Genomic DNA, 26,891 nt, shown 5'->3' on the forward strand with positions numbered 1-26,891 from the left:
TTTTTAATGGTTTTCACTGCTCAAACGTGAATATCAGTTTGTTACAATATCACAGGGCACTGATATTCTATATTCTCGTGCATGAAGTTCATGCTAGCTACATTTAGTTATTATGTATGTTTGATCACAGCAAGCAGATTTTCAGTGCAAGTTAGACTGATAATCCAGAAGTTTGAACGTTATGCTGATGAATATTAACAGCACTGTCCAGAAGTGTTCAACGATTGGGCATTCAAGCGTTGTTAAAAAATCGCATATTTTTCCAAGAAAAGCTTATTTATTTAATGAAAATGGCCATGTAATGTGAACATATTTTGTATCTGATTCAGATTTTCATGTTTCTGTCTATTTATAATTATTTGTTTAGAAAATATCGTTAAAACTAAAAACACAGGGGCTTAGCTGTGCGATCATTGGCAAATTACCCTATATTCTAATTTCTCTTGTGGATAATATGATTTCAATTCCTGAGTATGATTGCATTGGTCGTTTTCTTTGAAAAGTTCTGATATCTTCAGCGAGAACAATCAAAGCTACAGGCTGAAACAGTGGACACAATAGAACACCCGTAGCCGTAAATAAATAGGTATAAATTTATATTAAAATTCTGCACAACGTATTAGAAAGAGTGCGTTAAAAAACAATATGATACAATTTCTGAGTGAACGAAAAACACCCTTTATTCCTTTACCCTAGTTTGATTTGCACTAATAAAAGATTGATAATGAAATTAACCCGAATCAGCCCAGAATTACCCCGCAAAATCAGTCAAATTTTCAACTTTGAAATGCTATTGCATCAAGGCACAGAGCTTAAATACTTAATGAGACATTTCTTGTCGAACTATATTTATTTGCCTTCAAAATAGTGTTACCAAACTATGGAAATAGTGATTTGTTTTCATTTTATAGCGAAAAGTATAAAAGTTGTCAAGTGATGCCATATGGCATCATTGGGATGATTCGGGTTAATTGTACGATATTTAGTTCTTGCCGACAATGGCGCCATCACCATCGCCAGTCGTTCGGTGATGGTATCACAGTTCGTTCGGTGATGTATGACGTTCGGCCCAGTCCTGATTTGACAAAGCCACTCAATACAAACTGGCATCTAGTAGTAGTTAGTAGAAGAAGCACCGCACTGTTCCCACTAACGGAATAATAAAGAGTGTTCCTAGTGTGTTCGGGGAAAAAAGGCAACCATCATAGTTACTACATAGTGAAACATCGAGCAGCACAAAACAGAAGCATAATCAAAAGAGCATACTTAACAAGAGTCCCGCGAGATACGTTATTCGTTTGGTTTAAGCGGACATTCCCGCTGCGGAAGGGAAGAGAAGATAAAAAAGTAAAGTTATTGTGAGTGTTGGTGCAAACATTGGGCTCCTGCTGGCTGACTAGCAAATGGTGCGGTGATATGCGTTGGTGCCAAATACGCGAATCCGGCAAGAGGTCGGCGGTGGTGAAAGACGGCGGCGGCGAGACGGAGTCGTTCTTTTTTTACGAAATAGATAAGGAAATAAATATCGAAGATATGGCTGGCGCTGGTGGTGGTGTTGGTGGAGACGACAAACGAGATAATCGTGGGAGCGCTCGTCGGAGCAGGTTGCTGTACTATGACGATTTCGTCACTCTGGACTCGACGATTATGTTGAAGGTAAAAAGCGAAATTTGACACACGACTAGATTATTCTTTTGGATCGATTAAATATTTGAGTTTTTGTGAGAACCTCGTTAAGAAATTTTTCCATTACATTGTGAGTACAGGTCAAGCTATATAGTAAACCAAAATCTCTTTCATTGCTTTTTTTCATCCGTAAAACGAAAAAGTTGATCCACTTCTTATTCAAAATGACGATGCACGGATAAGGTGGGATTTGTCTACAATCTACAATTTGTCTCAACTGTCAAGTTAGTATGTTTGTCATTTAGGTTGAGTCATGCTTGTCACTTGAAAAATGCCCCGCGTATCAACAGATCTTGAGACATGAGAATAAGTCAGGAAAAATTAAAATAAACATGATCCCGATCGAGAAAATAGCACCACAAAAATCAAAAATTTTTCCCAGCAAACGACCAACAAAATCACTGAAACGGCGGCAACCGCAGCACATAATCCTTGGTGCGGCGGCGGCGGCGATACTGTTTTACCGGCTTGCGTTGCGCGAGGGGGGTGGCTGAAAAAGCGTTGAAATATTTAAATGAGTTTGAATGACAACATTAATGCCCGCCGTATGCAAATGCGGTCTAACCGACGATGATGCGCGCATAGTTTGGGACAAGATTGAAACAAGATGGCACACCGGCGCGGCGCGCAATGCGGTATTGTCTTGTCTTGTTGTGGTGCTGCCGGAGCCGCAGAGCCAGAGACACTCGCTCGCGCCAAAAGTGTCTGATGGGTTTGTTCTTCCCGCGGGGGTCACATTAAAACGTGTATACATTCCTACGATGATCAATTCGATGCTGCTGCTGCTGATTTCATAGACTATGCGCCATTTTGCGACTATTAATTTTTTTGTTAAAATGCGTAATTTTAAAAAGAAATGTGTTTTTCAAATTTGAATTTCAAACATTGCTCTTCGAAAACTTCACTCGTTATGTAGAGGGGTATCCTGAAGTTATATTTTTAAGAAATTACTAGCATATCGTCGATAAATTGTACTACCATACTATACTAACGGGATCCAAAACTAGTCATTTTTCATTATTTTGGAAACATGGGAATGGAGTTTCAAATTGCAGGATTTTTCAGGACAATCTTGTAGGGAAATTAAGATGTATTTTGAGCCAACCTGGATATTGCTGAATATCCGTTATCGGTCCTAGACCTCATCCCACCTAGATCCAAAATACTTCACTCGCATGGCTCCCTATCAAAGAGATCAGAGATCATCAAACATCGCCATAGTTTTGTTTATTGTTTATAAGATTTATCTGACATTAGTGCCTTAATGAATAAACTAGTAAACTAATTCCTAAGAAAAACATCAAGTAGACGATCACGAAAGTCGTTACGGTCGTGACGGGAGCATATTATGTTCAGCCGTTCTAACAACGCCGGGCAGTCGACGTGATCGGTTAAATCGATCTAATTTAAGACTATCCTGTTGGTCCTGGCAGTCCTCCTGACCTCCTCAGCCAATAAAGGACACTCATGGATATTATTATCTACAAATATGTTGAAATAACTTTTGTGCCATCTTTTGTCACGGCGCACTTTCAGTTTACACAAGTGCACAGAGTGCACCATACGTTAAATACCTAAGGTAAAGCAATACTTAGTTTAGCAATTTTATAGACAATAATTAGCTCTATAAATGGCCCATACTTAACTATTTCAACTTTTGCTCAGCCGAGGTGGTGTACTAATTTAAGTAAAATTGGTGCACAAAGTGCACGACAGCCTCTCCTTCAATTAACTAAAAAGGAATGTACCTTCAGGAACTGGTCGCCTTAGTGGAGTTTACGTAGCATATTGGAGCTATGTAGAGAGATGTTTTATTCAGGTCGACTATTCAAGTAACTAAGGCTTTGTGAATGGACTGGAAACCCAGTAAGAATTGTCGCACGACCAGGGCCTTAAATTATCACCGAATTTCAAACAGAACAGACAATCTTTTTTCTCAGCATGCACCTCTGAGTTTCATATATACAACTGCACAGTGATTTTTATCGTAGTTAAATAAGTTCAATATCTAGTAAAAATAAAACAAGAGAAAGTAATTTTCAAATACAAAAGGTGGTATTCACTTCTGGTTAAAAACAATTTTAAATGCAGTTAATGAAAAGAATAATTTTTTTTTCTTGGATGGCCCACCTCACACCCATACACATCTTTTGTAGCGTGGAAGGATTACGAGCAGATATCTTTCGATAATAGTTTGATACAGAGAGATTCCATTTCATCTGACTTTACTTCCGTGTATTCCCATCCATTTCTCTCAATCCAAGGCTCTTTGCGTTACAAATATCTTGCAGATTTGTTTAAATTCTCTTAAACTGCTTGCCTGTTTTGCTGTTTCTGGAAGCTGGTTGAACAAATTGTAACCCTTATAAAATAACGAGTTTTGCGTGCACGATTTTCGGAAATTCAGGAGTCTGAGATCTCCAGCATGTCTTGTTTGGTAGCGGTGCACATCTCTTCCGTACACTATCGTGTTTGTCAGGTACTGAGGTGCCATTCCTTTTGTCACACGATACACAAAAACCAGCGTATTATACTCGACTCGCTGCTTTATCGACATCCACTGCAAACAATATAACATAAATATCCTTGGCGTCAGTCGATCACAACACAGAATCAAACGCATAACTTTGTTCTGGAGAATCTGCATTCGTTTCATCTGTTGCTTTGATGCAAGAAACAGGACTGTAGCACAATAGTCGAAGTGGGGGGCGATGGTTGATTTATAAATCAGTATCTTTGCATTTGTAGTCAAGAAACGATTGATTCTACACAGCACACCAAACTTTCGAGCAGCCTTACGGATCGTGTAATTAATATGCTGTTTGAAATTTAGTTTTTCGTCAATCATCACTCCAAGATATTTCACAACCTGTACTTGCTGAACCATTTCTGCGTCAATTCGGACTTGTCTATCTCCGCCATTCTGCAGCCGTTTAGTAACTACCATACATTTTGTTTTAGCAACGTTCAACTTAAGTTTTTTCCATTTCAACCATTCAGAGAAGTTACTCAATTCATTGTTTATCACATTGAAACACTCATCGTAATTATTAGCAGTTACAAACAGTACTATATCGTCCGCAAAAAGATTAACTTCTGCCCTCTCCAAAATTCGTTTCACATCATTCATGTATAAAATAAACAACAACGGTCCAAGCACACTACCCTGAGGAACTCCAAGGTTTACTGGAGCTTCTGGCGACACACATCCCTTGTATCTCGTTACTTGTACGCGGTTTTCCAGATAACTTTGAAACCACTTCAGTACAGTTCCGCGAATACCAGAACGTTTCAGAGCTTCCACTAGCTTCGTCCGATCAATTGTTTCGAAGGCACGTTTGAGATCAACAAAAACTGCTAAGACTATCTTGCCTTGTTCTATGCATTGCTTCCACTTCAATAATTTGTCATTTATTTAAAAATTCATTGGACACAGTGCGGTCTTAATGAATACTAATAATAATAATAAAAATAATAAAAATAATGCTAATTATAATAGTAGAACAAAAACTTGAATACAATTACTCTACACACGAAGAAACACATAACTATTGTAAAAAAAAAAAGTATCGATGGAGATGTCGAAGTCAAATAATTCGTAGACTGTGTTGAACTGGGCTGCCATGTACCTTGTTGGGCTAAATAGACCGTAGTTGACTCTCCTTGCTTCGAGATAGAGAAAGTTCCTCGTTCGAAGAGCTCGTTCTGGGGCGTAGAGATTGAGCTGTTCCAATAAAGTTGGGCAATCAATTTGTCCGTTCAAGAGCTTAGCAACGAACACAACTTGGGCGATGTTGCGCCTTTTTTCGAGCGTTTCGAGTCCCAACAGTTGACACCGTGCAACATATGGGGGTAGGTCCGACGGGTTACTCCATGGCAGCATGCGAAGAGCGTAACGTATAAACTTTTTTTGCACCGACTCAATCCTTGCAATCCAGTTAGCTTGAAACGGGCACCAGACAACTGAGCAGGACTCGAGTATTGAGCGTACTAAGGCGCAGTAAAGCGAACGGAGACAGTAAGGATCCTTGAACTCATCAGCAATTTTAAATATAAAGCCAAGCTGCCTATTAGCCCTAGAGACAATCTCTTCAAGATGCAGGCGAAAGGTAAGCGCACAATCGAGATTTACGCCTAAGTCACGAACGTGGTATCAGTAATAATAAATTTAAAGCAGATTCGCACGAATGTTTCTTCCGGAAACCGGATAATCTTTTGTTCAATAGCTGAACGTATTAGAAGTTTGAAAACAGACACTGAGGAAACCTGCAAGTCGTAGGCGAAATACGTATTTGTCGCGAGTAAATATAAATAGTAGAATTTAATTGGAAAGTTTTTTTTTTAATTTAATTTCAAGTTTCGTATTCTACTAAGACGATCCAAAAACTTCAGTAAATAATTCCTGTTTGTGGAAAAATTGGTCATGTAGGGTACGGGAGGGTATTAAAGCCCATTAAACGGGAACAATATTCAGGAACTACGTTGAAACTACACCCAATTTTTTTACACGAGGGATGCGTCCCGTGTAAAAAAACCCGATTTAATCCACCTAGTGGTGAAAGGAACCTTTGTTATACGGTCTTACTTGCTCTTTGAGATAGAAATCGACACGTCTTCGGAACATAATTCATCTATTGGTTAACGTTGCGTAGTGCGTCGGTTTTCATAAATATTTTGGAAATTGAATAAGTTTACAAAATTTGAACAAAATAGCAGCACCTATAAATTTTGATAGATCCTTTTTTTCATGAAATTACTGAGTAAGGGTAAGTTGGTTGTTACTAATTTGAGTAAGTGCCAGTAAAAGCAAATTGTAAGAGGAAATATTATTCTTCATCATATACATTGCGTAGTAAAAGTCTAGTTTATAGGTTTTTGAACTACGCATAAATTTCTATAAAGCCATTCTTTTCGATTGACATCAATAAAGTTTTCTTGAATAAATTTCATCAATTTTTATTAACCTTCGGTTACTCACGCTGTTGCATTTTGTACAACACGTGTAGGTTTTTGAATGCCATATTGTTATAAAGTTACAAATCGCTGTTTAACTAACGTATATTCTGCAATTAACTTGTTATGAGCAAAACGTCATAATCATTCAATGCATTAATACTTTAAATTGTTGGGAAAATGGATCAGCATAAACTGACATCACAGAAACGAAGCAATCAGCATGTGAGGTGTACCGCGATTGGCCCTGGAATTTTCTCTCGTTTCTTCATGAAAAAATGGTGTCTGTATGCAGCAAAACTATCAGCAAATATAAAATGTTCAAAATGTATCTGTTGGTGGTCGAGTCATTCGGGGTCAAAATTAAAAAAGTGCCTTTTTAATCAAATTTCTACAGTACCTAAACAAACAAACATAGAGGTATACTATATTCATCAAAGTTGTGTATTTTTACTATTTATATAATTTTGTAATACATGAAAAAGTCATACAACAATTACAAAAAGAGCTAAATAGAAAAAACTGATTTTACAAATTTATATACAATGAATAAGATTTTTATATCTTCGCTGAATAGATAGAAGGTTACTGTATTCAACAAAATTTCTTGTAATAATATATTCTAAAACTTTGCAGAACACATCAATGTGTTATATTGAAACTGAAGAAAAATATTTTTTTTATTTCACTTTTAGGGGGATTAATCAAAATTTAAATTGCACCAGACGATAGAACTTTCAATTTCAAGAAATTCTTCCAAAGGTTCCATAAACCTAAAACCAAGTTTTCCCAGTCAAAATTCTAGTGCGCATGTCTTTTTGGCTTTGGGCCATTGTGCGCGCGACTAATCGTATTACAAAAGTTGGCGCGAGTGTTGGAGGGTTAATATCTTTTGATCGGCAAAATCGATTCTTCTGAAATTTTGGAGATATATTTACAGCATTAAAATCTCTAATTTGATGCCAAAATAATTCAAACTAGATAAATTATCTTAGATGATCTCGTTATATATTATTGTAAATTTTAATGTGTTGTGTTTAATTGCTCATAATTTTCAAATTAAACGTCCAATCAAAAAACAAATCAATAGTGATCTATTAGGTTATGTTACCTTTCAAATGAGACTAATAGCACCTAAATCGGTTTAGTCATCTCTAAGAAACAGGCGATAATTATTACCTTGTCAAAACAGGTTTTTAAGCATAACTTTTAAACTACTTGTTTGTTTTCAATAAAATTTACCCGAAAAATTTAGCGTAAATAAGAGCTTTCATTTGGTACTAAGATCGTTGAAATCGGTTATGTAGTTCTGGAGAAAATCGTGTCACGTAATTTTTACATTTTTACTTATAACTTCCAAACGAAATGTCGGACCGCGAAACAATTCAATAGTGATATACTAGGCAATAATACCTTTCAAACAAAAGTATTAGCGAACAAATCGGTTTAGCCATCTCCGAGAAACAGGCGATAGAAAAGTTGCGTCGCGCACATACACACACACATACACTCATACACACACACAGACATTGCTCAGTTCGTCGAACCCTGTCGATTGGTATATGTGGCTCGGCCCTCCGGGCCTCGGATCAATTTCGTGTTTTTCGACCAATTCCTAAACCTTTGTTATAGTATAACAAAGGTAAAACGTGCAAAAATAAACCGTGGCATTTCGAGAAACCGTGTAAAAAAAATCCGTGTTGTTTCGAGAAACCGTGCAAAAAATCCGTGCACAAAAGAATTCGGTGTATATCTATTCGATACAAGATTTTTATACCAATTAATAGAATAACATTTACTGAATATTGGAGTGCATTTTGGTCTTAATGAAACGCTAGTGAATTTGAGTTATTGTCGTGAGAAATGAAGAAGTTGTTGCCGCTAAATTGAGCCCATTTTCGATAGTGGTGTCTGTGTTGTTTTCTATATCCGGCAGGACGAAAAAGCCATAACAGTTACAAAGCAATCCACCGAATAACTCAGTAGGTGGTAGCGCGTGCGCCCACCATAATGTCATAGTTGCACAATTAACAATAATGATTTTTGGCAAATTATTGGGGCTTATCAAAGGTTTATCGTCTGTAGCTGTATCTATTTGAAGAAGCCTGGGAAATTACAATGAGAAAAGAGCACCAACCACGGTCCTATTCGGTGGATTACTGTCGTTCAAAAACAGATCAAAAGCGAAACAGATGGATAACTTGATAACGGATAACGTGTCGGTATTGCCTACATCCTCATTGAAGATAACAAGTGTTGCAGTGACAACAGCTTGTTTCTGGTGCTAGCGTACATTAAATCGTTCATATACGCTAGCACCAGACTAGCACCAGAAGCAAATGATTGTCACTCAAAAACTAGCTATGTCAACACGATAGAAGAGTTTCAGGCGCATCTGCTCGTATATTTGTAGTAGTGTAAATATGCTGAAATTAAAAACGAAATGCTGTGAATGAAAGTTGATTTAAATTTTCATATCAGAGGTGAATTTTTGTGTTTCGCCGTGATAAAAAGAAGTAGTATTGTTCTGTGATACCGTATGCACATCTGTTTAATTTCTAGAATAAGTAAACGTGATCATACCGTGGTCCTCTTCGGAAGTCAACACTTTGTGAAATCCGACAAAATTTAAAATAACCATTGTGGAATCAGACTATTTTCATATGAGACCAGTGTTGCAAAGCCGCACTCGTGTGGCCTAATTTTCTCATACACGCATTCTTGTTCTAACGAACGCACTAGCTGTCTCATAAGCATCTCTCTCGGACTCCCTTTCTCTTTTTTTCATGCCCTGCGATGAGTTTTTGCGAGTGCGTATTTCGCTATCAACCACGATCGTCGCCCTCGCTCGTCATTGCAACCCGGTCAATTGATACCGAACGCTCACGAGGGCCCGTGCTCTTGCCCGCGTGTAAAGCAAGGGCGTAAGATGAAGTAGAAAAGAAGAAGGAAAGCAAAAACCATACATTCTATTCACGTTCGGGGGCTGTTGATAGCGCATGAACTGTCGATTTTGTGAGCGGGTTGCGCAGTAAGACGTTACCTGTGTGCTCGTGAGTTTGTCGGTAGCAGAAAGTATGCACACAGGAACAGCGGTTGTTTGTCGTACACTTGCGTCAGCGGAGTAAGTGTTGGATGCTATGCTTCTTACACTCGCTCGCGTATGAGTCGGTATTGTTTGCTTCTCGCTCGATTTGCAACAATGAATGAGACCCCTTTTGAGTTTGAATTATTTTATAAATAGACTATTTTGGATTTAGATAATTTAAGATTCAGTTTATTTTGGTATCAGACCATTTTGGAATCCTTCCAATTGATCTGTTTGGAATAAAAATAACTGAAATATTTTCGAGCATCTTAATAGAACTCACGAATAAATGATAATAATTTGGTGAAGTTCCTTATCATTCTACTATTTCAAGTAATCTTCACGAATTCGAATCGACTGCTGGGGGATTAGAATTATAGGCAGCAGTCATCGATGCCCGTCAGAACGACGTTATGGAGAAACACAATGTAAAATCTGTGGGAGGATTTTTGTGGATGGACTCACGCAACGTCCTCTGTTGGCTGAAATCCGATCACTGGAAATATAACCTGTTTGTTACTGCGCGGATTAACGAGACGCACTCGACGCGAGATTGAGAATTGTGGGTTCAAATCCCACCTGGACAGTCAATTTTTTCACAGTATATCATTCACAGCATATAGTTCTTCCAATGCTTGTTCTTCACAAAAACACATTTACTTCCTCATAAAAAGAGATGCTGGAGTTGACGAAGACATTGGAATGAAAGTGGATCCCAACAAAACTGAAACGTCGCTGACGATGCAACGATGCTTCTGCTATAGCTGCCGAATTTCTTTCCTATCAGCCGCTGATTCCGTGGCTCTAAGTTACTGCGGGGACCAAAAAATAGATGGCCAAGGAAACCAAAAACACGCCGCAGAAGAAAAACGGTCACATGTACTGCACGGTTCCGTCGAATGCGCCCTATTCCGATGGGAATACTACTCCAAGTGGAAACAACTGCTGCGACATGTAGCTTTCGTTGAACAATTTCCGTCGAATCTGCGCCAGAAGTCCTCGAGGTAGCTTACCGTCAACGGGCAAACCGGACAAGCCGATAGAACACTTTGTCACCGATTAATTCGCCCGCGTTATCACACTTCGGCGAAACCTGGAAACGCCTCATTCGATTCGTGAAGAAACCCCTAGAGCACCTCCAACTACCCCGCGCACCCACTGACGAGATACTGAAATGGAGCTTTTTGACAACTCTCAACCTCTGACAGAATTACCGCTAGACCAGCGTTTTCCTAGCGGGGGTGCGCGAACCCCCAGGGGTTCGCCAAAAATTTAGTTCGCTGTAGAATAGTATAGGGAATTCCGTCAGGGGGTTCGCAAACCAAAACAGGTTGAGAACCGCTGCGTTAGACAATAAGGTTTCTCAAGTGCTCAGACCGAATCATTTCTTGATCCAGTCGTCAGACGGTTCTAAACCCCGTACGACGACAGCAACTTCTCCCTGAAGCACACCTGAAAGATAACCCAGGTCTAGGTGACCCTTTTTTATGGACAGTCTTCAAAGCCGGCTGCTAGAGTACCGGACAATTACGGGACTAGTGTAATGGTCCTAAGGACTCTATCTAGCAAGCACTGTCTAGCCGAGAATCAAACTTACGAGGACTGAGTTGTTAGACCAGCATCGGACCTCGATGCGAAATGGGAACATACTACTGGGAAAGGCTCCCACATATCAAGTGCAGTTACGTCGCAGATGGGTGTTAATTTTGTGCGAAAGCGTCTCGTTCGTGATAAAATTCAAAGCCAATGGATGCATTATCGGCATGGCAGGTAAATAGTGTATGTTAATGAGGGAGGTTCATCGGTTCAAATAATCGTTTTTTTCGAGAATTCTCTAACCACTGGTTAAACCAGAAAAGCGATAGTTAAAACGATTAAACCGGGACTATGAGCATCCGGTTTTATGACGAAAACTCTATTCAGCAACTCACCATTGTTTGTATATTTCAATTTTGTCGGGATCTTTTTGCGGTTCAATGAAATAACCGAGCGTTTTCACACATTAATAATGAGGAGTTCTTTGGATCTCGCAGCAGTCTTCAACGGATTAGAAAGTGGGAAAGAGCTTTAAATCATCCGCATTCATTAATCTGTGCCCTCGAGGTAGCACTATACATCATTGAAGAATAGTAAAAAAATATTTATCCAAATTTACTTCCTTGTGGGACACGACATCGTGTTATCCTTCCCTGTGGATACTATAAAACACCTGCATTTAATTACTTTCTTATAAAAATTTTATTCAAATGTACGCATTAATAAGTTAACACAAAAACATGGCGTTGATATATGTCAGCGACTTTGTTGCAGTGTTGCAACATTATTCGAATCTACGGAAGACCATAAACTTTTACGTAATATATTCAACACTACACAGTACTTGAGCTCGTATCTATAAACGTTATTTTGGCCGAGCCCCCAAACATTTTATTATAATAGTACTTGACCTTATTGCGTCATCGTAAATAAAATACCCCTCTCTGCCTGAGAACACAACATCCAGCAGACTGTGGCACTGTTTGTATGAATATACTGTCGCTTTTTTCCTGCAGCGGATGTTACAACATTCAAATCTCAACCGTTCACCGTCTACCGGTCGGTCGGTCGGTCGGTCGCTCTGTCGTCGACCGGTTCCTGCGGTTTCTGACACCAATGCACTTCTCGTCTAGAGTAGTAAGTGCGCTGCCGTGCATGGGATCGTTGTGGACTATGCGAACAAATAAAAAAAAATACTCACGCTGACCCTTCGTTTCCAGTTTCTTACTTCATCACCACACAAATCACAATTCACTCACCGAAGTGTTTAGTAGCTTTGTATGAAACATCCTTCGATCTGCACACGGTGAATAGTGGACACACTCACTTCGCGGTAGGCAGGCAGGCACTATTATAAAGCGGTACGAAAAAACGGTACGCAGAAAATAATTCGCAAGTGGCGGTTAAACAAGTTATGGCACTTTCATTTTTTGTCTTGTTCTTGTTTTCCACCAGGACCGCCGCTAAGCACGCCGCTGTTTGTGAAAATAGTAGATATTAACAAAAAACTTATTACTGAATAAGTGACAGGAAACTGGAACTATTTATTGATTACCGTTGGCGTTCAGTGTAAATGGAAAGCACACGCATTGTACGTTTTATGCCTAAACTGTTTAATTCACTTGATTTCCCGTAATCAATTTGTAGCGTAATTTGCTTTACAATGGTCGACCACTCATACCTTTTAGTAAACATATTTAAATGACAATAAAAAGTTAAAAGTGCTTGAATTGGAGCCAAACACATTATTATTTTAAACGTAGGAACTACCTCGTAATATTTTAATAGTCGTTTTGGCAAATTTCAGCTTTCACTACCGTAGGAAACGTTTAATGAAACTAAGTTTCAAAGAAAAATCGATGTTCTTTGTTCGGTCTTTGTTATTTTACCACCGGGCTTTGAATGCTAATTAGACATTCAAAGTGAGCGATTGTAGGTCCTAAAATAACATGTTAGTCGTCATAATCGGATACTAATGTTGATTGAACTTTCATATTTTATGAAATATTTATCACTTTCAATAGTAGGTACTTAAGTACCATGTGACCGCAGCTATCAAGTTAATAAACTTAATAAATAATTGCTTTTATACTACAACAATGGTGGCAATCTGTTTATATTTGTATTATGTATTGCTTTTTGTTTATTTTTTATTATCATTGATCGAATGAATTAAACGCTTTACAGATTAACTATAGATTAAATAGAATTGCCTATTCAATTTTAATTAAAACCTATTTTTTTTATTATTTTCAGGTGTATGTCGGAGCACTCTCACTCCACTATGAAGCACTCAGCGTGGAAGCCTCCAAGCAAACAACGGCGGAGGAGATCGTGTCCTGCATTGTCGAACGGCTAGGGTTGACGGTAAGTAGTTCTTTTTTGCACACCCTTGGTAGTTTGATAAGAATGATGATCAACAGTGTAATTGAGCAAAACAGTTCGATCAAGGTCGAGAAGGAATACTACTCCAACATTTACTGTTAAAGTTTTATTGACAGGTAATTCTGATCGATTTGGTTTATATCGACGAAAATAATAAATTTTCTGCAGTCTCCGTAGTTGTGCAGCATATGCGCATTAAATTTTATCGTGCATATTGCTATGATAGGCAGATAATATCAACCCTCTATCAAAATTTTTCAATTTTTGAAGTTGTTTTAACAAAATAAATATATTTAATTAGTCAATCTCAATTTCTAGCAAAATCATTTTAGTTGCTTCCTAGGACATGAAAGTCGATAGATAGGGTTTATTTCTAATTCCCGTCGTAGTAAGTAAAGCCATTCTAATTTTCATCATTTGTTGGATGGATTTAATGAATACCTACTCCACAAGTTCTTGTGCTGATTTGACTAAAACACACTTAAAATCCGTCCATCAAAATTTTTCATCGTCCGAACTAAAAATCACTACAATGTTTACGAAACTAACGCGCATGTATTTGTGTAGGACGGCATGACAAATGTTATTCTGCAAAATTATTGCAGGTCAGGCAAGTTTTTCTGGCTGTAGAATAACGACAATGCCTTGCATGAGTTATTTTCATTTATGAATAACGGAAATTAAACGATTAGGCGACATATTCTTATTCGTCGCACGAAAAAACGTAGGAAATTTGGCTGGTGAGACTTCTTTATGATAAAAAGCATATAAATAGATCTCAGCTCACTTTGATTGATCGCGTATGATAGACAGCAAACTAAAATATTAGGGAATAACTAGTTTGCATTGTGTGTCATAAAAATGCTGATATTTTTAATAATTTGTTTTGGATAGGACGGGAATAGGCAACTACGACGAAGCAGCAACATACCCTAATAACTTTCTTTCTGCAATACACTTTGCTTTGATGATTTTGGTGTTGAACTTAAATATTCTTTATAATAGCAGCAATAAATCTGATTGGTCAGGGTGTTGTCATTTTAAAAGCTCTGTAAAACTAACAGATTTAATAAACAAATAAACAAATTTATTGTGATTTGACAAGCCACCGCAATTGTGATTGGAGCACCATATTGCGTTGCTACGCCCCACGGAAGGCATTTTTATAAGAGATGTGGCGCAACCAACTAGTTTTATCCTGGTAATATATGAAACCACAATGAATTTGCTTTATTAATAGTTTTATTGCGGTTTTATGGCTATACATAAGTCATTTTTGATTTATATCATCTTGCCATTGCGCAATACCATGATGAAACCAGCGATAATGCTTAATACCGCAATGAAACTTTTATAAAATTCAAATAAAACTAAGCGGTTTAGAATTGTTACTTGGCAATAATTTCAAGATAATATTTTTGCTGAAAAGGTCATTGAAATACCATTCATTTGCTACTAAATCATTGGAATCGGATTGCTAATGCAAAATGTATGAATTTAAAAAAGATCTGAATAAGCAACCATGGACCTAAAAGCAACAGTGACCCTTTGGCGATAAGTAAAATAATGCTCAAAATTGCTGAAAAGGATTAATTTCACAAGTTTTGAACAAAATCATACTTTCCGGAGGTAGAAATGTATGTATATCCCGCCAAAACTCCAGACGCCTGGATCGTTCTCCAGCAAACTTGGAATCTATATGTTCATTGACATAAAAGTACCAATAGGGTGGTCCCTGATTAAGGAAAAGTCACAATAAGGAAAAAGGTTTTGCTTTCCATGATTTGTTAGGATTTCCGGGACAAAAAGAGCGGAAAAAGTGGCTGGAAGATAATATCGGGGCGGATTGACAACAGGAGTGGTGCAAAGAAAGAAAATATGCTTTGTTTCTTCTGCATTATAGTGATTTTTGAAATGAAAACAGAGAGACTGGCATGGATGAGTAGATGGTTATTCGATGGGCAAATACAGAGGGGTAGTTGGAGAGAGAGAACAGATAAGGAGAGAGTACAGAGAAAAAGAGAGAAGAGAGAGAGAGATCAGAAAAAGGGAGAGAACAGAGAACGAAAATGTTAGACAACGTAGAGAAGAGAAAGAAATAGCAGAGAGAGATAGAGAGATGAGAGAGGGAAATGGAGAGATGAGAGAAGGAAATGGAGAGATGAGAGAGGGAGATTGAGAGAGGAGAGAGTGTTAAAGAGAAAAGAAGGAAAGAGAGAGAACAGAGAGATATAGAGAGAAGAGAAAGATGAGGAGAGGAGAGAGGGATAGAGAGAGGGAGAAATATGAGAAAGGGAGGAGACCGGTCCTCCCGTCCAGATGACTATGGGAAAATAAGATGTTTCATATTTTTGTGTTTGTGCTCACGAACAAAGAACTAATCTTTGAGTATCAATTGACTGGCTATGAACCCTTCAGGCGTAGACTAAATAATGTCCAGCGGCAGATTATTCTTACTCACTGCTCTACTATTTTAGCTGTTAATTTTGTCCTTCTAATTTGGAAATTTGAATAAAAAATTTGGAAAAGTTGTACATCCAGATTTACAGTAGAAAGTCTTAGTTGAATTTGCAGTACGTATCCCACAAGGTTCTCATTTGGGACCTCTTCTTTTTATTTTATCAATTTTTACATTGATTGATCTGAGAAAGGGATGTCAAATTTATTGAAAATGGTGTCTAAATATTGGGTAAAACGGCACCCCTTTATAGGGGCGTACCCAGGTTTCTCCTCAGCTAGAAAGCAACCAATTATCGATAGTCCTGTTTCCTGTTTTGTTTTCTTATCGAAAATTCCCATAATGCAATAAACAACAGTGTTTCGGACGTTGGGGAGAGTTTCAATACCTTCCCTCTCTCAGGTAAGCTTCCAAATTCAGTTTGGACATGATTTTTCTTCGAAAATTCCTATATCGGATGAGAAACAATGCCATTTTTCCTTAGTTTGACCTTCCCTCCTTAGTTGTGAACCCTCGGTCCTTTTTAATCTTCCCTCCTTGTCTCCGGGCCACTTGACAACTGTTGTGGGTTCAAAAACAAAAGAAATGCAACCTCTTTTATTTATTTGAACATCCACACCCGTTAGAGACCACTCCTTCTATTAAAATTTCCCAGTGCTGATTCTTGTATGTCAAGTAACATGGCTTAACCTTTATAATGAGGTTAGGCATTAACGAGGGAACGGTAAAAGAAAGTAATGATACAAAGGTGTTGATAGTATCCCAGCATTTTCATATGTATAAAAAGAGAAAAATCAGCATTACATACAGATATACATGCTAATAAATCGTATTTGATGCGCAAAATTGGTATATCCGTGCTATTTTGGAGGCGATATACGTGATTACGAATAATTTTGAACGTTACGACTATATAACTATTTATATCAGACAATATCCGATTAAGCGCGAGTCGCTCCGTACTACTATACAATTTTGTGCTGAAAATCGTATATATGTCAGTTATTATCATTATATATGATAGAAAATCAGCTTGGTCCCACTTTATCCAGCTTTAGTTACGATTTCGAATTTGTTAGGAGATATTTACGATAATTTTCGTACATTGATATACGAGTTGGTGCTAGATGGGGTCTTCAGGGCGAGACAAGGCAACGCTTATTAAGTTTGTATAATGTTCCTTTTTTACTTAAGCTGTGGGATCTGCGAATCGCACCAAGTTATAAGCAAAGTCTTGGGCTTAAACGACCTTCTAAGACTGGACCCTTCTTTATCGACCAAACCTCTTGATTTTAGTCATGAACTTGAAATCCGGTCAGGCATATATTAATATTTGTTTTTTTTGGTTCTACAGTTGATGAAGGGACGGTAAGGGAAAGTAATTAAGCAGGATTTGGGAATGAAGGGGAAAGAGTGGTAAAGAAGGGAGAAGGGGGTAATATGTAGCTACGCTTAACAAGTTGTCGTTGTGACTCCTACTTTTTGTCCAATGCTGGAAGGTGCATGGGTCGAATTAAGCTATAATCTGAGATTATAACCGGATTCGAACCCACAACACCCGCCAGGGCACGGTGTGGCCAGGACCACACTCCATTTTCCATTTTGCCACCAAATATTGATCGCAGTATAGTACGCTCAAAACCCCCAAGCACTCGTCGATCAGTATTAATCGATAGCATTAATGATTCATATCGGTACAGGGCCCCCGGGGGGATTAATGTTCTGTAGAGCGCCAGTTTTATGTGAATTTGCAAACTACGAGACTTCAGTTGGTTACGTAATCCGCCGGAGGCCCGATTCGCGGCTACGAATTTCACTTCGCGGTTTTCATCGTTGTCACATGTCCCGAGTTTACTAAGGTATGTGAATTCCTCCACTACTTCATATCGTTCCCATCTAGCTCCACCTCGACACCAACACCATTTGGTGTCCCATGTTCCCTGCGAGCAACCACCCAACCAGGCGGTGTCACTTGTACGTTCCAATTTCGCTACTTACTGTTTAAAAGGCGTAAAGGCCTCTTCCACTGCTCTATGGTTGATTCCGATGATATCGACGTTATTCGCAAAACCAAGAAGCATGTGAGGTTTCGTGATAATAGTCCCGCTACTTTCCACATTTGCTCTTCGCATTGATCTTCAAAGGCAACATTGAACAGTAACTTAGAGAGTGCATCCCCTTGCTTCAGCCCTTCGAACGTCATGAAAGCGGCTGAGGTCTCACCCGCTATTCTAACGTATGATTTTGACCCAACCCGCGTCGCACGAATCAGCGGAATTGGTTTCATCGAAAAAACATGTTCTAGCATTATCCATTATCTACCACAGCTCATTTCGTTTGACTGAATCGTACGCCGCTTTAAAGTCCACGAGAAGATGATTAGCTTGTGAGTTGTACTCCCGGAACTTGTCTAGTAACTGCGTTTGGCATTTGCTCTTCTTCCCAGATCCTGACAATGCTCCTTCTGCCAAAACCTCCTTTTGGCTTAACCTTCTCTACCTTGGCCATCACTCACAATTCTTATCATGTTTCTGCTGATCACCGTGTTTATTTCTCCGCTGCTACTGCCGTTTTGTCAGTAAGCAGGTTGCCAGCACTATCATTGCACTTCAAATTCGAATTTCTATTTCGAAATTAAATTTCTACTTCACAGTAAAAGCAAAAAATTTATTAATTTATAATAATAAGAGAATTTATTAATTTATTCTCTGATACAGTTTTGCTGTTACAATCTAGTACATCGTATTTGTCATCAGGTGTTCATGATGCTATAATTTTTTATCTTATTTCTATTCTTTTCAGGGCAACAACTATGAACTGGCGGAAGTAGCCGGCGAGTGTAAAGAACGCCGGCTGTCATCACACGAGAAACCCGTCTCCGTGATGTTACTCTGGCCGATGCATTCGGAGAAAGATTTTCATAGGTAAGTCTCAGTAGTAGTTAGTAAATCACACACTAAATAGTTTTTATTACACCCCCGAACCAAGCTCGGTACGAGAGCACTCTACACGTGAAAGTAATTTTACGCTTCCGATTTGACAGGTTGATGCATTTTAACAATTTATTGCCAAATTTTGCTTGCCTTTCCAACCCACGGGCGGGTAGGGTACTACTACGGTCGTTTTACGCTTCTTCAAATGTAATAAACCCATTTTACGCTCGAGCGGCTATGTTTGTCACACATGCACTTAAATTACCCGGTTACGTTGGAGCTTGACGCAGGAACGTGGGCTTAGTAGCCTAGAGATAGTAGCAGCTATAAATTTGCCCCGAACAGACTATATTGCGAGCTGAAACCAATCTTGATTTACCGATTGTCAAGTTATCTTAGTTTATTGCTCCTTTCAAGTAGGGCGAGATTATGATTAGGTGGCTTAACGAATCGTGCATTCTGCAGAAAGAAAACATAACCCTCAATGAGGCGTCGAAAATTTTTACGCCTTGCGAGACAAAAATGAAGTTTATTACCATTTCTTCGAGAAATAGTCTCTGAACCACACCCTCCTTTCGACGTAAAATTGCAACCAATTAAAATTTCTAAAATTTCATCAACATACTTTGCCCCACTTTACCTCTATTTTTGTTTTGTTTGCCCACATCTGCAGTTGTTTCCCGTTTAGTTGCCCTCCTCTAAAGACTATGCTTCTTTGTCAGAATCCATCTTTAGCTATTTATGTGCTTACTTTTCACCGCGCAAACCCCACCGGTCGTCTTCCGTTCAGTTGAATTTTCCATTTTCCACCAAAGCGCTAAACAACACCAATCGTCACCGATGTGTTTGTCTTTGCGATGCGATGACGATGATTTGTGTCAAAGCATTCGTCATTTAACGTCTTGTTAGGCTTTTATGTATTTCAATTTGTGAAACTATTTCCTGCTTCCTTTTTTTTCCTCATACTCTCTAGAGTCTAACGAATAAAATAATTTCAAGACGTAGATGCTTTATTTTTATCTTTGCACACAATTTAAGGTGCCATAAATTTTACAAGAAAACAGCGATTTTTTTTCGAAATACCTTTTGATTGTGCGCTCGGAAGAAGGTGTTTCTTTTTATTTTCCTGTGCGGACGAGATTGGGAAAATCTTTACAAAAATAGATTTCTTCCTACGTGCGTACGTGGATCGCACACATACGCACACGTATCGATTTTGCTCGACGTTTTTACGAATTTGCCAAATGAGGGAATGCCTTCAAGGTATAGCGAAAATTGCATCCAGCCGCGACGTTTTCATGCGGGCAGCAAACTGTTGCTTTCTGGAGCGAAAAATTAAATTATTGCGTCATGCCGAAAAAAGAATGGTCGTGCAATATTTCCACTCGAATTCCCGTTAGGACTGAATGCTGCTGAATGAAAGGCCGTGGGGCGGCCAGGAACCAGTCAAAATATTCTGCTTGTTTATCCACAATACTAGCTATCATTCACCATTTCAAACTCGCCAACTGAGTCATCAAAACTGTGGCTAGCAGCCAAGCCGCACGACGACGGGTACTTTTTGGCCACTCAACGAGCTGGCTGAATCGTGCCGGCTGTACACCAGACGTTCCCCCAATAAATTGCTGACTGATTGATTGACTTTCTGACCGACAGCTGTTTGAGCGATCTGCGCTTTTCCAAACATCGTCCCCACCATCGCCATCGACGCGGTGACAGCTATGGAAGATGAAGGGGAAGGGTAGCAGCAAAACATCCCGCGGTTAGTTCAGCTGACATATAGCAAATGGAAATGTATCCCGAATTATTTTTCTCTTCCTGTACGCGCTGTACGTGATTTTATGATAGATTCTCCGCCAGAAATTCTACTCATGTCAGTCGGGATTTGTTTATCGGCGTACTAAGGATGGGGCACACTGGGGTGCGTGCCCCATATTCTGTTTAGTGTCATATATAGTGTTTAATGTTTCATTGTATGATAGTTCTCTGTTCTAAAGGTTAGGTTCTTTTAAACTGCAATATAAATATGTTTTTATACCGATAATTTTTATAATCGACGGAGGGAACGGTAGAAGTAAGTAATGAAACAAAGATGTTGATAGTATCTCAGGGGAGACAAGGCGTAAAAAGGGTAAAGAGCGGAAAATTATGTAAGAGAGGGTCATTGAAGCAACGCTTATTAAGTTTGTATAACGTTCTTCTTTACCCAAGCTGGAAGAATCCGCGAATCGAACTAAAAGCTATAATAGAAGCCAATTATAAATGGAACTAAACTATAATGGAACTGAATTTCTCAACTTCATACTCTTAAGCTAACTGTAATAGAACAAACAACGAAAGTGTAAAACAAATACTAAGCAATCCAAAAAAATGGTAATTTGTTATAAATAGTATTTTTACTACAATACAAGAACAAAAGTGAAACAAAAATGGCATGAAAATGATATAAAAATGAATTAAAAATAATACAAAAATTGTACGAAAATGACGCAAAATCTGACCAAAAGTAAACCAAAAATACCATAAAAATAGGACAAAAACAAGTTTAAATCACATGATACATGATGAAAAAAAAACACAAAAACTGATGCAAAATAAGATAGATTTACCCATTTTTTTGGCTTCTAAAAGTTACAAACGATTTTGATTTACAAATCATAAGGGTACGATTTTGATTACGCTTTATAAAAAAATGACATGACACGTAATTTCATAGCAAAGGTAAAAAAGCACAAATAAATAGACTAATAAATGACATAAACATGATGAAAATGTAATACAAAAATAACATAAAACACAAAAATGACAAAAATGATAAAAATAAACTAGCTTGTCTTTTTTTATAAAGTATAAAAATAACACAAAACGGCACAGAAATGGCATGAAAGCTGCTCAAAAATGACACAAAATAAAAATAATTCATAAATGACAACAAAGTGGGTCATGAATAATATCGAAAATAACACAGATGATCGAAAATGTAAGAATAAGCCATGTGAAAATAATAAGAAATTCCAAAATGACAAAATGAAGCAAGAAATAACACAAAAACAACATAGTAATCGCTCAAACAATAAAGAAAACATAGATCCTCAACAACCGGGCACAACAATAATACATACAAAAGTTTATTTCGAAACAAACCTTACAAAAATTACTCAAATGGCACAAACGATGTAAAAATAATAAAAACGACATTATAAAAACATGATAAAAATTCTATACACAAATGCAGAATACGCATTTAACACATAAATAACACAAACAATATACAAAGACAATACAGGTATACCTCGATAGTACGTACCCTCGATTGAACGTACCCTCCATAATATGTACATTTTGCCTCAATAGTACGCACATTTTCCAGCAACACTTTATTTGTTTCATTCCAAGCTTCACAAAGGGTAAATTTATTTATTCAAAAAAATTAAAAATAATTGCTATATTAAATCAATACCACTAAAATATATATTTATTCAATAGTGCATGCAAATTTGCAAATTTCATACAATATTAAGCGTAATACAACAATGCTTCAAAACCTAAAATTATGATTGTGATAGTACGTACATTTCGGTAATACGTACGCTAAATGAAGCAAAGATGTACGTACTATCGAGGTATACCTGTATAAAAATCAATATTTAAAAATAATATTAAATGGCGTAGAAATACCATAAAACCATAGAAATACTAATTGAAACAAATCACAAAATGGTACGAAAAATAATATCAAATGTCACTAAAATGGCTGAAAATGGTAAAAATATTGTGAAATTAGTACAAAAATGGCCAAAGGTGAGACAAAAATAGTAATCATAATTACAAAACATCAAAAAATACTATTTAAATAGAACACACAAGCAATACATACAAAAATAGCACATAAATGATACAAAAATCAATTTAAAAATAGTATAAACTTATACAGAAATGGATTACCCATCAGCATGGCTTCTTTCCTGGAAGATTCATTTTTACAAAACCTACTAAAGTACACGTCGCACTGGATAATAAGCATGAGTGAAGGTGTGCAAGTAGACACTATCTATACGGACCTGAAATCAGCGCTTGACAGAGTCAATCATAATATTCTAGTATTAGTAGGTAGTAGTAGCAGTAGTAGGGGAAAGCCATTATCATTTCAAAGACTTGCCAATGTATGTAGGCAGAATTACAGTAGATCCAAATTTGATTACCAAATGCATTTCACACTAATGCTGTTACAGAAGGGCCAAAAGGGATTGCGCATTCCGGGGTTATAAGAGTCGCCTCCCAGCATTAAGATCCTTCCTTGTAATAATCAATTTCGCTGTACCAACTTTAACCCACGTGATGATTTGTTTGTTTTGAATTGAGAAGTGCCATATTTGCTTCAGAACTTAAGGGTTCAGGTTGGCAATCCACTCCATCATCCAGCCTTCCACATTTATGATATCAATAACAATACTATTTTATGATATTAAATATTACTATAATATGATATTAAGATGAAATGTGGTATATATGGGTAAAAATAGAACAATCTCACCAGCAGTCCTTCGTATGGAAAATGGAATAGAGTAGCGTTCTTTGAGGTTCCATAAGTGCTTCCTAATAATTAATTTAATTTTTTCTTTCTGGTATCCATGTGCAGTATTAAAACTCGTTTTGGCCAAAGTTTTTACTATATAGCAAGAGATGCTTCATAAGCTAAAACGAAAAAAAAATTAAAATAACTTATATTAGGCTTACTTATTAGCAAGGCCGTGTGGCCCCGCCGTCTGCCCAAGACCGCGGTTTTGAGATCAGGCAGCCGGGAACCACCCAGCATCGCACTCCCTAGCTTGTCTACGCAATAGAGCATTACCAGGTATGGCCACGTGGAGGCGCTAGGTAGGGGCTTGGGATGGCTAGAGCTATATTGGACGCCCTCCATTTGTATTGTCTTCCCCATTTCATACCCGAGTCAATCATAAAATTCTAATCACCAAAATCGATCGCCTAGGTGCAAGACACTCCGCAGAACCCCCGCAGGAACTATGTCTATTTAGGTGCATGCATTTTCCTAGGTTCACTGACTAGTAGGAATTATCCCACAGTACCGCTGCTTTTCTCCATTTTTATCAATGATGTTTACACAAAAAAAAACACAAAATAATATAAACAGTTACAAAAATAGTATAAAAATGCGCAGAAATGATAAAAATATTGTACCAGTAAGAAAGGTCAGTCCCGATGTAGTGGTTAGCATTGACGCCTCTCACGCCGAGAACCCGGGTTCAAATCCAACCCCGCAGAAGTCATGAATGACCTAAGCTGTTAAAGTGACTATAATAAAAAAAATTGTAAGACACAAATCTGACACATGACTCAAAATATTCCAAATTCTAAAAATCAATGGTAAAGTAGTAGTAGTAGTAGTAGTAGGGGAAAGCCACCATCATTTCAAGGACTTGCCAATGTATGTGGGTAGAATTACAGTAGATCCAAATTTGATTATCAAATGAATTTCACACTAATGCTGTTACAGAAGGGCCAAAAGGGATTGGGCGGACCCACAAGCAGAGGCACTTGTGCGCATTCCGGGGTTATAAGAGTCGCCTTCCAGCATTAGGATCCTTCCATGTAATAATCAATTTCGCTATACCAACTTTAACCCACGTGATGATTTGTTTGTTTTGAATTGAGAAGTGCCATATTTGCTTCAGACCTTAAGGATTCAGGTTGGCAATCCACTCCGTCATCCAGCCTTCCACATTTATGATATCAATAATAATACTGTTAATATATGATATGATATTAAGATGAAATGTGGTATAAATGATAAAAATAGAACAATCTCACCAGCAGTCCTTCGTATGGAATAGAGTAGCGTCCTTTGGGTTCCATAAATGCTTCTTATTTAATTTTAATTTTTAAAAGTTAATTTAATTTTTCATTCTGGTATCCATGTGCAGTATTAAAACTCGTTTTGGCCAGTTTTTACTATATAGCAGGAGATGCTTCATAAGCTAAAACGAAAAAAATAATTAAAATAACTTATTAGGCTTACCTATTAGCTAGGCCGTGTGGCTCCGCCGTCTGCCCAAAACCGCGGTTTTGAGACCAGGCAGCCGGGAACCACCCAGCAACGCACCTCCTAGCTTGGCTACTCAATAGAGCATTACCAGGTATGGCCACGTGGAGGCGCTAGGTAGGGGCTTGGGATGGCTAGAGCTATATTGGACGCCCTCCATTTGTATTGTCTTCCCCATTTCATACCCGAGTCAATCATAAAATTCTAATCACCAAAATCGATCGCCTAGGTGCAAGACACTCCGCAGAACCCCCGCAAATTCTAAAAATCAATGGTAAAACACATAAACGGTACTGGTAATGACACAAACGTTGCGAAGATGCACAGATAACACAAAAATGATATCCAACGACAAAAAACAGTTAGAGAAATAAAAATGGCAAAAACATACCTACAAACAGGATGCAAAACACCGAAATAACAGAAACAATATACAAAATGATATAAAAGTATAAATATAACACGGAATGGCATAAAAACTACTCAAATTTGATATAAATTACAGAAATGATAACAAAATGAATATGAAAAGATATAAATATAATACAAAAAAGTACAAAAATAAAAAAAACGATAAAAATATACAAATTAGTATACAAATTAGACAAAAACGGCACAAAAATAATATGCAATGACAAAAAAATAATAGTATACAATTAGGATGCCAAATTTTTATACAAATGGTACATAAATAATACAAACAATATAAAAATATCAAAAATGAAGCAGAAATGGAATGGAAACTGCTGAAAATATACACAAATTACAAAAATGTTACGAAAATAACACAAAAATGGCATGAAAAAGGAACAAAAATAACAAATAACGAAAATAACAGAGAAACAAACAAAACAAAAACTAACGCGTAACTTTTCAAAAGGACCTAATTTACGTTGAGAGACTCTCTTTGACGTCCCTCTCTGCGACATAAATACATTTTAAGGAAAATTTCCTTAGCATTTAAGTAGAGTTAGAGTGTAACGCTAGCAACCGATTCATACAAAGCTGATGTTTCAAAGTGCATTTGCGAAAGAGAAAAGGCAAACAGAGAATCTCTTATTGTTACTTAGGTCCTTTTGAAAAGTTATGCGAGAAATAATGAATAAAAAAAACTATAAAATTAACGCAAACATCACAAAAGTGCCACACGAATTAAAAAGATATGAAAATATGACACTTAACCTTGTGTTTTTGTGTAGACTTATTGACGAAGCCAGACATTTGAATAACTTTTTATGACGATAGTTTCACAATAGACAAAGGAAACGGCAACAAGTAGTTGCTTTTGCGCCGCCATTATGCACTAACTAATAGAAAAGTTACTTTATTTTCATGTTACTTTATTCAATTATTTAACTAGTTGAGCCCGAATCTTACGATCCGGAAAATATGAATGTCTGTCTGTCAAGAAAGCTGCGGATACATTCCATTTACCAGTGTTGTCAAAGATGTCTAATATTTGTTTTAGTTCTTTACAATAATATAATTCTATAAGATGTCTTACATAAAAGAGTCATAGTCTTAAACTGAAACAAATAGATTTTATGCACGCATTGGGTTTTATTTAACTGAATAAAAACATTTTCTTCACTGTCTTAACTATGCTTGTTCTATAGGTAGGTAAAATGGCTTTTTTTGTGAGTGGCTTACAGAGACTATAGGTTACAGAGGCGACAAGGCCCTCAAAAACCGCTAAATTTTGAATCGAAACGGAGAGTAACGGGTGGCAACTAAAATTTTGGAATTTTTTCGTAGCCCTTATGCTCAACAACAAACGAGCTCAGAGAGAAA

The 26,891-nt window shown here is 37.5% G+C and overlaps 1 protein-coding gene across 4 annotated transcripts in view; it reads left to right on the forward strand.

Moving 5' to 3' along the window:
* LOC128744201 (unconventional myosin-IXb-like) overlaps nt 1–26,891 on the forward strand; it is a 153,711-nt gene that overhangs the window by 73,708 nt on the left and 53,112 nt on the right. For all 4 annotated transcript variants that reach the window (XM_053841031.1, XM_053841032.1, XM_053841033.1 and 1 more), the window contains exons 3-4: nt 13,520–13,630; nt 18,909–19,030. In XM_053841031.1, the coding sequence (XP_053697006.1) occupies nt 13,520–13,630; nt 18,909–19,030 (233 nt within the window). The remainder of the gene's footprint in view (nt 1–13,519; nt 13,631–18,908; nt 19,031–26,891) is intronic.

This window comes from Sabethes cyaneus, chromosome 3, assembly GCF_943734655.1.
Source record: "Sabethes cyaneus chromosome 3, idSabCyanKW18_F2, whole genome shotgun sequence".
In the NCBI taxonomy this organism is placed as follows: Eukaryota; Metazoa; Arthropoda; class Insecta; order Diptera; family Culicidae; genus Sabethes; species Sabethes cyaneus.